This window comes from Chelonia mydas, chromosome 14 (assembly GCF_015237465.2).
Source record: "Chelonia mydas isolate rCheMyd1 chromosome 14, rCheMyd1.pri.v2, whole genome shotgun sequence".
NCBI lineage: Eukaryota > Metazoa > Chordata > Testudines > Cheloniidae > Chelonia > Chelonia mydas.
This window is the reverse complement of record NC_051254.2, coordinates 6,271,379-6,285,845: the sequence shown is the minus strand read 5'-3', so window position 1 is coordinate 6,285,845 and position 14,467 is coordinate 6,271,379. Positions and strand designations below refer to the sequence as shown.

Here is a 14,467-nt window from a genome sequence, read left to right as displayed (position 1 = left end):
CCCACCTCTCTCTCAGAAACATGCTCCAGCCACTGAGCTATGGGCTGTTTTGACATGTGTCTCCTTCAAACTCTCCCGTTGAGGCTGTTCCACTGTGGACAAATAATTAAAGTGACTGGGCCAGAAAGAAAGAGACAGTGGGAATGACTGTAGCCTGGTGGTTCAGGCACCAACGTGGGCAGTGGGAGACCTAGGGTCCAGCCCCTCGGCTCCAATCCCACTTTCCTTGCAACTCCATGTCATTTTGTGGATCTAGGCCTTAGTCTCTCTGTACCTCAGTTCCCCACCTGTACATTGGAGTTAATAGCCCTGTCCTACCTCACAGGGGTGTGGTGAGGATAAAGACATTAAAGATTGCGAGGTGCTCAGATACTGGCTTAATAGGGGGCCAGATAAGTACCTGAGAGAGATAAGAAGAGCGATAAACTCTGGTGAGTATAAAAACAGGAATATAATATTATGAAGTATACGTGACTGTGTTCATTTTGCCTGATGCTGGAGTAAAAACATTGGCCACAGGGCAGGGAGTGGAGCTACCTTCTTGATTTTCCAGGTGTAAACTTTTCTCTTTCTGAGAATATCCATGATCACCACCGAGGTCTTGGGACTGCCTGAGGACGTGATGATGAGTTCTCCCTCTGCTACATACTGGATTTGGGAAACAGCTTCCTTGTGCACCTCTGGGATGGCTTGATATTGCAGGAGCTTACTGTGCTCTTTAATTTCCTGGGAGAAAACAAGGGATAGAAATGTCACAAGGCTAGTTCACCTACTAATCACCCAGCATAATACGAACGGCGGTAGCATGCACACAGAAAGGGAGAACTATAGAGGAGTTGGAACAGCAAAAGAGATGTGGGGTTTAGCAGTGAAGTTTGGTGAGCCCTGGGCCTAATGCGATGATGTTTATGATGCCATGCCAACCCAGCAGACTATTTTGTCCCCCGGCAGTGTGATTAATGACTTGATGGTGGGATTAGAGTTGAGCCTGAGAGGCACAGTTCAGATCCAGAACCAAATATCCCCAGGCTTAGGGCGTTCAGGGCTTGGTCTGGGACAATTCTGAATGGCCGCGCACAGCGGTTACATTCTTGTCCACCAGACACAAACCTGCGATGTTTGCCTCAACTTGAAACCAGCTTGTTTGGAAGGATTTCTCTAGTTCCCTCCATCCCCACTCGCCAAGCTCTAAAAATAACCCACTATGCTTCTATTTATAACCTAGAACAGCAGCAAGAAACTCTGCTCACATGCTTGGGAGCTACTGCAGCCTCACATTCTTTGATATGAACCTAGGGTGGTGAAGGCGTTTTACAGTCTGAATGCTAGAGATGCGCCTCTGATTTGTGTTGCCCAGTGGACTCTCGCAGACTTGACCATTTATCTCAGCCCAGAGCAGCATCCAAGGCTATTTCCTTTGAATAGATGTGAATTCACCTTGGGCAGCTCTCTCATTCCAAAGGGAATTTTTTTTTTTTAATATATAGAATTTTTTTTATAGCAACTCTTGCCCAGCTCTGTAGAAATGAATATTTCACAAGCACTGAATTCCCCCACCCTTCCATTATTTGTAGAAGCTGGATATCAGAGATTAATGTAGAGGGTTCAGTGGGGCCCAGGAATTTAGAGGGCCCTTGGGAACCCCTGCTTAACTGAGAAGATTCCCTGTTTATCCTCCTCATCTTGCTACGGGATGACTTCTCTGTCTGGCTGAGGACAACTGGACTTGGCTCCTGGCTCAATTGGGACTTAAGGTCAAGACAAACCTTAAGTGGTGAAGTTTCGATACGGTTTCGCTAACACACGGGCTAGTAGGTCATGCCTTAGTCACCATCTGAGAGCTAAGCCAATCTGAGAATAATGGGGTGTGTGTGTGTTTGTGTGTAGGTCATTAGTAGAGGAGTTTAAAACAACCTGGTAGACTTGTGGGCTGATCGAAGCAGTACCCAGAATTGTGTCAGCTGTGCAGGTTGGGTCCCAATCCCTGTATCACCTTCGATACAGGTCAGTGCTTTTCCAACTTTATCAACTAGGGAAGCCCTGCATTAGAATAATGTTTGGTCCACTCCTTTATGGACCGAGAGGGAGAGCCTAGGGAGGAGGGGAAGCATTTGGTACCCCGTAGAGGCTATAAAGCCTGTGCTCCTTACATGTCGCTATCAGGACTGGCTCTAGGCACCAGCCAAGCAAGCATGTGCTTGGGATGGCACAATTCCAGGGGCGGCCTTCCGGCCACCCTTTTTCATGTATTTATTTATTTTTTGCTTGGGCGGCACTCCAGCTAACTGCTCTGAAGTGGGATTCTCTCAGTTAAAGACAGAGTGGGGCAGCACTTGGCGAGGTGAAAGTTTGTGAATTCTTGCCTGACGTAGCTGGGCTGATGGGGAGAAGATAGTGGTATCTACTTGGCCGTGGTAGCTAAGCCTGACCTAAACTGGACCATCTTTCCTAGCCTAGGTTCTGTTTTCTAGGGCCTCTGAAAAAAGGCCAGGAAGGGCAGTGGCAAAGGAGGGATGCTTAACACCATTCTTAGCACCATTTGAAGTTTAGCAGCATTCTGGAAGGTGCCTTTCTGCCCGCACCTGCAGGAAGACTCTCTGCGGCCCTGACTGATCCGAGAAGGGCTTTTCAAAGATGCCCGAATGAGGGTGCAGCAGCCAGAGCAGGTGAACGTCACCGTGGTCATCTCCCCAGAGCAGCAAGGAGCGACTCCCTAAGGACTGGAAGGGAAACAAAAACACAGAGGAGGAGGGAGGAGTTGGGATTTGCCGGGGGAAGCTGATGATGTTCCCTTTATGATCCATCTTCGCATGGTTAACAGCTGATTAAACATACACTGAATGTAATTGCGCTTGAGTCACTGCTGAAAACCATGCTACAGTCCCTTGGCCCAAAGCCAGGGAATCGGCCCACGGCTTGAGTAGGGTGCTGGGCGTGCCTTGGGGACCTCTGCAGGGAGCTCTGACACAGCACCCCTCATACTGTCTGTGCATCCACCCCCTGGGTCCATCCCAAACACACCCGTGCCATGCCCCAAACTCACCACATGTGGCCACACAGTATGCCCCTTCCCCCCCAAAAGCTGGGCTCTGTGCAGTCTAGCAGGCTCATACGTGTGCCCGCTCCCCAAATCCTGGCTCTGGACTAGGGTAGCGGCACAGCTTGGGGTCCCTGTGTCAAGGCCCTCACACACTGCAGAGAAGCAAGATTTGCCCCATCCAGCACAGACAGCTGATAACAATCAAACCCCCTGACACAGGGTGTGAATTGGAACCATCTCTATCTCCTGTACAGGCAGTATTGATTCTGCTCCCTTTATAGACACATTGATTCTGTTACCCCTATATACAACATTGCATGTCTCCCTATAGACACCATTGCACAACTGGCTAAGTACATCACTGGTGGAGTGGGGCAGGTTTGCCTTTCCTCGAAACATCAGGTGCCCACCTCTGCTACAAGCAGGGCATTGAATTTGATGGAGAAAGCTCTGATCCGCTCTGCAAATCCTCTGTTCCCAAGAAGATTATAGCTAGAAAAGCTTCCTAAGTAAATCCCAGTTTCAAATCTGAGAGCACCCTTGTTATTCCTTTAAGTAATAATTAACTTTTCCTTCTTGCCCTGAATCTTGACGGGCTTCTTAGTCACTCACAAGAGAATGGTAGCCAACAATCGTTGTGACCTAAGTCAGGATGGGTTCTTGCATCTGAAATATAAGACAATCCTAGATTGTGACCTTACCACGAAGAGTTATAGCTTGGCACAAATGATCATAAACACTTTGTCTTGTTGGGGATAAACAATAAAGGTTACGGGTAACTTTATGAGCACATATTGGAACACAAAGTGCAGTGCCACTGTACCTTTGCATTATACCAGTAGTACAATGAAGTTGGAACATTTTTCAGAGCTGGAGGGATAGAAAGAGAAATGGAATATTAGAATTATTCATAACTTTTTTCTACCCCACTTCCTCAATATCCATTTTCCATGTGATACGTAAAAAGGGATCCTATTCTCTCAATGCAGTGGGAGGGGATGGAGATGCATAGAACTAATCACTGTTAATGGCAGGGAACAGTGTAAATTCCTTGGGTATGCATGAAAATATAGAGGCCAGAATGATGTCTAGTTTCCTCTACCTATATCTATTTTCATGATCAACTACACACTCTTATAACCATCAACATAACCATCACTAGAGACAGACATGAACCAAAACTCTGGGCCCAAATACTCATTGAAGTGCTGTGAAATTCAGAAATGGATCTGAATTTAGCAGCTCAGCCTGTCTCTGATCACTTCTTGCATTCACCTACTCCCAGCAATTGCTGTATTGTCATTTATTTAAATAAGGTTCATTGGGCCTGTTTCTCCATTGCAGGAGGTAAATGCTACCACGTGAGAATGGTAGCACATCACTTCCACTAGCCGCACAAGCTGCGAGACAGTGTAGAATCAGATCCACTATACATAAAGGGCCAGCTCCTCACATGATGTAAAATTGGATCTCAGTGGAGCTATGCTAACGAATGCCAGTTGAGGATCTGACAAAACCACGTTCTGCCCGATTTATAGCTCAGGTAATCCCATGGGCCACAAGCTGCTTTCACTAGTGTAAATTCAGCTTGACCTCGCTGCACCCAATGGAGCCAATCTGGATTTATGCCAGTACCAGTGTGAACAGAATTTGGTCCACTGACTTCAGTACGGGTGATCATTCCAGCCTTCAGTTTAAACCTTGATGCCCATACATCTATAGGAATCCATCCCCTCCACAGCTGATCTACTAGTGAGTGTTGGGGTCTGGTTCTGAAGCTCCAACTCTCCATCTGCTGCACCATTCCCAACTGCATGGCTTTAGCTACCTGCCTTTGGCCAGTTTTGGCTAACTCCATTAAGCAGTAGGAGAGAACAACAACAGGGACCCCAGAGAGACTGCAGTGAGCAGCAACTAAGGACTTTTATTTGGTTTATTGCTCTCCAAAATACCCAGGTTTCTGTGCGAATAGCCTGGTGTTTTCTCCCCAGAGAGCAATGCTGGAAATCGGAAGCCTGATTTAGACGATACCCAAACCTCAGAATAGAATCTGGGAACATGAACAGAGGCCCCTCCTATTAGTAAAACCCTAACTTGTACCAAATAAATGAAACTCTTCAAAAAGGTTTGCCGTGGACACGTCAAAAAAGTGAATATCCCTGCAGGTGGTGGCTACTGCGATTTTGTGGACATTTGCCATGTACGCAGCGTCTGTGGTCCAGAATTTCAACCTTCTTTTTTCTGCTTGAGAGCCTTTGGAATCTGTTGCAATCTGTTAGAAAACAAGCAGCAAAGGAGAACTCAAAAGATTGGAATCCCTCTCAGAAGAAATGCACTGGGGCCACCTTCAGCATGAAATAGCCATTCCCAGATGAAGTTAATATGCCCGGATTCTGCAAGGAGCTGTGTATTTTTCATCTCCCACTGAAGGCACTCAGCACTTGACAGGAATTTCTCAGCGGCACCTAGCAGTGCCAGGGGCATACTGCTTGGAAAATGAAGGTAACCTGCTAATCCTAGCTTCCCAAACATATGCATTATTATTGATCTGTACTGCAGTAGCATTAGGTGTCATGGACCGGGGCCCCATTGTGCTAGGTGCTGTATACACTCCCAAAGAGTTTACAATCTAAGTAGTCACCCACAGACAACCGGAAGAGATGGACAGACAGGCACTCTGACCCCATATAATGCTAGTTGATGCAATGCATTTAACGATACACAACAATGCAAACCCCTTATTTTCCCCAGGGCAGATGGAAGGAGTACGAGGAGCCACACGAAGCGGTTTATGAATGTAGGTACTGGATTCTCATTAGGGAGGGTTTAAACTCAGAATTTCCCACAAAAGGGAAATTCTGACACTTTGAAACACAGGAATTTTGGAATTTCCCATTATGGGAAAAAACAGTGTTTCATTTCAAAAATGCTCCCAGGCTCCCCAGCAGTCCACCCGAGGAGTTGAGGGCCCATGGGCTTCCAGGACCCCTAGATCCCAGGGCAGCTGGCTGGGCTGCCTGACTCTCTGGTTGGATACCTCAGGGAGTCAGGGAGCTGGCTGCCCAGGGAGTCATGCAGCCAGGTAGCTACCATGGAACCTGGAAGCCCCAGATCTGCAGCAGCCCTCCAGGTGGGCAGCCAAGGAACTAAAGCTTTTATTTCCATTTTCCTATAGACAATCAACATTTGGGGGCAAAACTGAAATTTTCTTGCAGAAAATTTAAATCTTGCGGAAACTGCATTTTCCATTGGAAAACATTCCTCCGTAAAATCCCAACCAGCTCTAATCCTCATTGCAAAGAGGCTAAACTCTCCTTCAGATAGCAATTTATTGAGTGAAATCTGGATGCTGAATTACTCCCAAGTTCAGTTGTCACTGCATTTACCCCCATGCTATTACCAACCTCTTTACCTCATAAGTTTTCTGAATACGTAGAGTGCTGTCCCACGTAGTAAGAACTCCTCCTTTGCTGACACTCACAAACCAGAGTGGTGGTGGAGAAGAGATGGCCAATAACCTGGTAGTTGGTGCCAGCTGAAAAACCAAGATACTTCTTGCTCCAGTGGTCAGATCTCACTCTTTTCTCCATTTCACATTATATACGTGCCTGTAATTCAGCCATTGTGTTTAATGGTGGGTATAAACAAGGCTAGAATTTGACTGTACACCTTCAAAGTTATAGGGAAATGCTCTACCCAACTGGTCCTGAAATAGGTAAATTATGACCCTCCCCTTTTATTTGATAAAGTGACCTCTCCCTAGATTTAAGTGCTTGGCCAGAATTGTTTTACTGTTATGTCAGTGGAACAAATCTGGAATTCTTTATTCGTTTTTTACTAGAAATTCAACAAGAAAAGCTGCCCTGAAGACAATTCTAGCTAGACAGAAAACTCTGCCAGCCGCTGTCTGCCTGTGTCCTCAAGAAAACTGCAATAAAGCTTGGGGGGGAAAAAAGAGTAAAGCTCAAGTTTTTAATTCCTTTTATATTTTGTTTGTGAAGGAAAAATGCAGCTGAAGAAGAGAGGAATATTGCCGAACTACACGCAGCACCAGAGAATGGTTACACGGCTAGCCTGTCCAGTTACAATTCAGCTCCTCCACCCTCTGTGACCAATGCACTTCCCTCTCCGCTCACCTTGTTCTGCACACAGTGTCGGATGAGGGGCTCCCTGCCAAGGAAGATCTCCTTCTTGGCTTTCATGTAGTCCCTTTCTTTGTAATAGAGCAGCAGGTATGTGCAGAACTTGTTCCAATCAATAAGGCCATCACAGCTGGTGTCAACCTCAAAAAAATGGCAACAAACAAGGAGGGGGAAAAGCCAATGTGACTTCATAGGGAGCGTGAGCAGGCTCAGTAGTCCTAGTGATCAAATTCCACTCTGATTATTAAAATTACTCATTGCTTGTATTACAGAAGCACCCGGAGGGTCCACCGGGTAACCCATTGTGCTAGGCACTGTACATACATACAATGAGACAGTCCCCGAACATGATGAGCTCACAGTCTAAATGAATAAGACATAGGGCGTGAATCTCCATGTCCCTGCATGTATATATCTGTGCAAAGTAGCTGTAAAATGCTATGAAATCGTGGTACCTCACTCAGTCTGGTGGTAGCATTTTACCTCCACAAGATGCAAGGCCTTGGAGAAGCAGTTAATGCTGAAGTCCCAGGTAGCCAGTTACAAGACTAGCTGCCATCAGGTAAGAGTCCTAATGGGAAGGGGAGTAGTGAAGGGACATGCAAGGAAAAGATCAAAATAACGTGGCACCCGCATGTTAGAAATGCTAACTGGCTGGGATGGGAATTATTTGCACTCATGACTCATCTATCCCCAGATCCTCATTACCTTGTTGAAAAGCAGCTCCGATTGGTTGTTCCAGATCTCAGAGCCAGTCAGCTCCGACAGGGCTCTATGAAACTCTTGTAGAGTCAGACTTCCTGGTGGCTCCACTTTCTGTTTTCTGCAGGGTCTCACCCACTGGTCTTTATTCTCTGCTTCCCTGCCTTGGTCTTCCCCTTTGGGACAGGTGTGATGAGCAAACAATGCTTCCAGGAGCTGCAAGTGACCCAGCTCCAGCTCTTCTTCCAGACGGGGGCTTTTACTCTGATCAAAGCTGGTGGAAGAGGGAAGCAAAGCAAAGAAAATGCTCATGGAGGACAGGATAGGCACAGATTGTTGTGGGGGTATGTACTGCTCAGGTCCAAGGGTGTTAATTTGTTAAGTGCTCTCTTACAGGGAGTAGTAAGAACAAGAGGACTGCAGAGGGGTCAGTACTTCTGAAAATCAGGCTTAACGAGCTTCGTGTTGGACACCCAACATTAGTGGACTCTTGAAAATGTAGACATTAAGCTCTCCGGGCGTGCCTACCCTGCCCTTAAAAATCCGCGGCTGGCCTGTGCCAGCCGACGCAGGGCTTGGGCTAAGGGCCCGTTTAATTGCCGTGTAGCCATTCGGACTTGAGCTGGAGCCCAGTTTCTAGGACCCTGAGAGGTGGGAGGGTCCCTGAGCCCGAATATCTACACTGCACTTCAATAGCCCATTAGCCCAAGCCTGAGTCAGCTGGTACAGGCCAGCCGCGGGTGTCCACGGCAGGGTAGACATAGCCGCTGTGGCTCAGTTTCAGCCATCTGTCAATAATTAGAGTGTTCTGCATCACAGTGTTTTTGGGAGGCTTCGAGATCCTTCGATGGAAGGCACAATTGTTTATTTATGATGATGATGATTACTATTAGTGCAATAAATGCAAGAGTGGCACCAGAGAAAGCAGGAAGTGAAGATGAAGCGAGTGTACCAGGCTGCTTTCCACACCCTCACAAGTGATAGTATTTCACCAGGAAATCCCTTGTGGCTTTCCCTTAGTGTTTCTCAAAGTCCCAAAGAGACATTTCCCTATCCCCTTCTCCCCCCACATGCCCATTTCCAAGGCCCTGAGTCTTCACGACTTTCCTCCTAGCTGGGAAGGAATGGACGTGACTCTTTGCACTGCTCCTGAACCAGCAAGGGGGCTAGTACAGAGCTACGTGGGGCACTCTCTTCCCATCCCTGGGGGCTGGATATAGTCTGAAACTCAGAGCCAGATCATCAGCTGGCACAAATCCCTGCACCTTCACTGACTTATCCTAGCTGAGGATTTGGTCCTCTGAGCCTCTATCTAGTCATAGGCTGTTCCACCCTTGCACTTTTTTCTAAAGTATTTAATTCCCAAACCAAGTGCACTCAGATCTCAATAGCACATGATGCCATGGCAACATTTTCTCTACGGCAAGCATGTGATCAGATGAAAATATCCAGTGTGGGTAACTGCATAGCTTGGAGGAAATAATAATAACTCTAACACATATTAATTCCATGATTACAGGGGGGAATTCACTGTCAACTAATAAGCCACAATTTTTTTTCTATTCAAGGTGTTGCTATATTGAGGCACAACCTGTTGAATTCTTATTTTGTACAGAAAAGATTTAAATAAGTACGACACAGCATAACTTTCTCTTTGATTATATTCAGTTTCTTTTCATACGGTCTTTTCAGAGGAAGTTACAAGTTTAATAGCTGCCGTAACTAGGTAATATGAACAGCAGCATCAACAACTGTGGTGCACAAGACCACTGATGATGGTGGGTGTGGGACACATCTATGACATTTTCCCTTCTTGCCAGGTACTGGTTAAGCTTTCAGAGTGACATATGTCGATGTAACCCATGAGCTATGTTCATTCAACTGACAACCGATGGATTTGCATGGCTAAAACCCAGGTTGAAAAACGTGCAACATATCATCGTGTCTTAAGGGCTTGTCGCCATTGGGAAATTGGTGCACTGCAAGCAAAAGTGTGAATTTACAGCACTGTCTGCTCTGCACTAACTCCTTGTGTGGACACTAGAAGGGCCTTTGTGAAACTTAGCTTAATACACTTTAAAGAGTACTACATTATCCGAGGGCATTTTTAGTGCTCAGTAAAAGTGTCCACCCAGGAAGTTAGTGCAGAGCAGCTAGTGTGCTGTAAATTCACACCCTAGTTTACTGCACACTAACTTTCCATTTAGACAAACCCTTAATAAATGTACTATTGTCAGAATGGAACTTACCGTGTTATACTTGCTGGTACTTCTTGCTTGTACGCACACCAGGAAGAATTCTGCTTTTGCTTTTCCATCACTGACATTTCAACTTTTTCTCCCTCTTTCCTGAAACTGTGATGGTTTTTCATGGCCTTTTCCCAGTACGCCAAACCTAATTAAGTTGTGACACTGGTAGAACCAGAGTCAATTCAATCTCTTTTTCTTACCAAAAAAAAAAAAAAAATCAAGATCTGAATGATCTTCAACTGGAGCAAGGTGGAAGTTCTTCTCTGAGTTCTCCTGAGACCCTTATCCAATAATCCTTGAGAAGTTGCTTGGCACCAAAAATAAATGTTTTCAGGAAGCCACGCTAACAATCTTGGTGGTAACTGCAATACGCTATGGCTGAATCAAACACTGCTCTTCAGATGCAAGCTAAACCAATGTTTCAAGTTTTCCCAAGCCAAGATATGCCATACCATGGAAGCAAACTAGCTAGTACATTCTCAGACAGCTGCACTGCTTAGAGGCTCCCAAATACATGAGCAGGTGAATACATTACACAGACAGAAAACTAGAGGCTTCATTTTGAAAGGCCAGTAGCAGGTACATTGGGAAGTGTATTCTGCAGTGTTACTAGCCTGGACTTGCATAACACCATCCATTCTGCTTATAATTATTTAGCAACTGTGCTCAAGAAATGTTTCAACGCAAAGGAATTTCACTTGGGGGATGGGTCCATGCAAAGAAAAGCATTTGGTCAATTTATGATTAACCTGATAATTTGCAGTTGATATCTACAGAGAGGAGAGACAATCAGAGATTTCTTTCCTGCGCTCTGTTGAACATTAAGGTTTTGCACCATGAGCTCCATGTGTGACCATACATAACAGGTGAACCTCCAGAAGGGGATTAATTTAGGGAATTACAAATAGCCTGTTGGGCAACTCTGAGACCATGATCAGCTGCGGTGGGTTGGTAACATACACTGCACAGAAACAGAAGTGAATAGCTAAAGAGACTCCTTCATCTCTGATCTCAGAAGTGGAATGCCCTGCCTGTTTCATAAATGTGGGCTGGTTATTTAATAGTGAAGCAGGATAAATTTTTGCCTTGCTATTTCCATTAATATGTAATTTATTGTGCTGTCAATATTTTCTTGTCGCCATAACTACAGGTGATGCCGACGTTCCCCTCCCTGTTCCATTCGGTAGTTAAACTGTAACAATTCCATGAAGCCTCCAGTCCCGTGCAAAGCAAGAATTCTAAGGAGTAAATGGCCCGTTCTTTCAGAGAGTTTGAGAGAGGGTGAAACCCAGGGTGCCTGTTGCTTTTTCATAATAGTATCACTTCTCTCCTTGTTTTTAATTGCTGCTTTCAGGCCTGTGACTAGTCTTTGCCAGCCTTAAAATCAGAGTGAGACCATGATACATACGTACATGCCTATTCTCCTTCACACCTGGGTGCAGAAGCAGGTCCTCAAATTTCCTGATACAGCCCTTATTTCCCTTGCTGTAAATCATCTTCTTTAGAACTAACATTACAGGCAGCAAGGGCAACCAGAGGGGACCTCTTTAACGGTCCTGTGTGTCTTAATCCAGCATTTCCATAAGTGTGGGGCTTGTACACAGGCCTCTTAGTTATTTAGAACTTCAGCTTTCATATTAATCATTGACATCCCCATTCATTTGGGTGGAGCTAGGAGAAGTTGCATCAGATTTGACCCCCAGTGTGTGCTTAGATTGGATTGATAGACAATATACTGAGCTGTGGAGACAAAATTGGGATTAACTATATTCTAATAGCTAATGTATTTCACAGTCTAGTGCCGTGAAAAAGGAAACAGTGCTTGCTTCATCTTCAGCAAAGACCCCTACATCTTTGGAGAGGCAGAAGCAGGTCAGATAGTTTGTAGAGAGAATATTTTCTTGTCTCCTGTTTCACATGAAACGAAGAGCAGGTGACATTCACACCCTTGACACATGCCCAGTGCTGAAGAATGCTGTCTGGAACAAGCCCCATGCAATTCTGAAGTCTAACCAGTAGATGGTAGACTATGAAAAGAGACGGAGAGCAACAGATACGATCTCTTTTCATGGGAGTGAAATCCAGTGCAGCGCTGGAAAACAACCAATGTCTCCAAAGGAACCTATGTCATATGCTGGAAATGTGTGGAAAACATTCCAGGAAAGAAAAAAGGTCTTGTGTATCCTTTCTTAGAAATTCTGAATTATTGTGCAATGTTCTTTTAAATCAAACCAACCAAATAACTCATTTTGTTGTCAAGAGAGAAACAACAAGAACAAACAACTCCTCCCCATCACCCAGCAGTGCCCCCGCTCCCCTGACTTTTCTGTTTGAGAACATTTTAAGCATACAGCATAAAACTGTCTTCTGTCTCCAGGGCCTTTTCTATATAACTCAAGGCTCCAGTGATGTCCTCTGCATGCCCCCCAAAATATTTCCCCTTTCATTCTTGTGCCCTCATTCACTGCTCCAAGATCTCATCATGACTACATCTCATTCAGAAGAATTAATTTATGGCTCATATTAAGTAATATTCATTTTTGGCCATTAGATTCATAGAGGGACGAAATTAGGCCTAAAAGGAGACTCGACTGTGCCGTGAAACTTGGTTTGTAAGGAGAGGTTTTTATGGTGAGTGATGGAAAGCTGGGTTCTGTGGGCCCATCTGATGTGCCGATCTGACTTAATACTTTTGCTCACAATGATGCATGTTTTGTGCGCATCTACTTTGCAGGAGCAATTTAAGGTTCCAATATCTGAAATGATAAACATGGAAAACAACCAACGGGCTACATTTTCCATTCACTGGCAATGTACACTCTAGGAAAAGTGGAACAGCCTGTAGGCTTTAGCATGCACATTCCTGAGAGACCAAAAGAAGGGGTTTTCGACAAAGCACTGCGAGCAGTAACCTCTAACACAGCTGCTTCGGAATTAAACATTCCACTTCTAGTCTTTCATGTACTCAGACACCTCTGAAGCAAATCAGTACTTCTGAAAGCCTTGTAGAGACATGATGTTCCATGCATCCTGCACCTAGTGTGTTAGAAACTCTGCACAATCTGTAACCAACGCTGAGGTTTGCTTCCAAAGAAATATTTATCTCCCGTCCATCAAATTCTTTGCCTGTCAAAGTGTTTAAGGAAACGCACAGTCAACAAGGAAATAACAGGGCCTGCAGGGATAACTGCATGAAGCAACCTCATTGTGCCATCAACAGTTTGTGTGATACAGGTCTGAGTTACTGAGTAAACGGCCAATTGATTTGTTGAGTTTATAAAGGGCTTCACTCCTACCTGAGCAAAAAGCAAACCGGAAGATCTGTCCAAACAGCAAAACATAGCATGTTCCTATTCCAAAATGCTGCCATTAATTTGTTCTGCAGGAGAAGTGGCCATCACGGCTAATGCTAGGGGAGCTTGAGATGACGCACCCTGTGGTTCAGCAGGGCTCATCTGACGGCAGTGAGGGTGTGTACACTACCTGGTACAGAATTAACCAGCCCCCAGATTTCCACAGCAAAGACATGGTCAGGAAGCTAGTATAGCCAACACAGTCTCACTGTCCCCTTGTGCTCCCCAGGCTATCGCTACCCACCTGCTGTTTGAAACAGGGGTATGTCAAAGCTCATTACCGAACTTTTAGTGCATGGAGGCAGAGTCCCCAGGGCCAGTTAGTGTGCTGTAGATTGGCACCCCAGTATGCCGCGCACTGAGTCGCCATGTGGACAAGCCCTTGTATTGTAAACTCATTGTGGCAGGGACCATTGTTTGTCCTGCATTTGTACAGTGCCTAGAACTAGGGGGTTCTGGTCCATGACTGGGACTCCTAAGTGCTACCACGATACAAATAAGAAACAACAAGCAGCTCCGCAAATTATTCCAGGTGGAAATTGCTCTCTCTGGATGTCTGGGTTGACTATGGTAGCCCGATAGCATCAAACATTTTAATTTCAGCATCAAGGAGTTGAAAGTTCACAGAAACCAACAAACAAAGAACCCGGCAGATATAACTGAATGCGAAGGATGGTTGGTTACTAATGGGAAGCCAGGGAGGGGCAGTATTTGCTTGCCTGTCCAAAGATATCAGGCCAAGAACTGGATGCTGAAAACAAGCTGTCATTGAATTAAATGAAGAGAGGGAAAGCATCAATAGACAGACATGAAAGCTAAGAAATGAGAGCAAAGGACTGAGGTGCATGAATGCCAAAGGCACCTTTGCATTTGTAGAAATTTGAGGTGGGATATGTACCGCTGATCCTAACCGATGATCCTGTTATGCTCCAGGGGAAAGAACCACACCTGCTCTGCCAGTCATTCGTTCCAGAACTCAGC

The 14,467-nt window shown here is 45.4% G+C and overlaps 1 protein-coding gene across 1 annotated transcript in view; it reads right to left on the bottom strand.

The window, feature by feature from the left end:
* LOC102930765 (WD repeat-containing protein on Y chromosome) overlaps positions 1 to 10,966 on the bottom strand; it is a 50,600-nt gene extending 39,634 nt beyond the window's left edge. Inside the window, exons 1-8 of the mRNA XM_037914547.2 lie at positions 10,134 to 10,966; positions 7,891 to 8,158; positions 7,177 to 7,323; positions 6,453 to 6,575; positions 5,141 to 5,312; positions 3,864 to 3,910; positions 2,583 to 2,720; positions 538 to 726 (exon numbers count right to left, since the gene is read on the bottom strand). Coding sequence (XP_037770475.1) covers positions 538 to 726; positions 2,583 to 2,720; positions 3,864 to 3,910; positions 5,141 to 5,312; positions 6,453 to 6,575; positions 7,177 to 7,323; positions 7,891 to 8,158; positions 10,134 to 10,255 — 1,206 coding nt within the window. The 5' untranslated portion in view covers positions 10,256 to 10,966. The remainder of the gene's footprint in view (positions 1 to 537; positions 727 to 2,582; positions 2,721 to 3,863; positions 3,911 to 5,140; positions 5,313 to 6,452; positions 6,576 to 7,176; positions 7,324 to 7,890; positions 8,159 to 10,133) is intronic.
* Between the last annotated feature and the right edge of the window lie 3,501 nt (positions 10,967 to 14,467).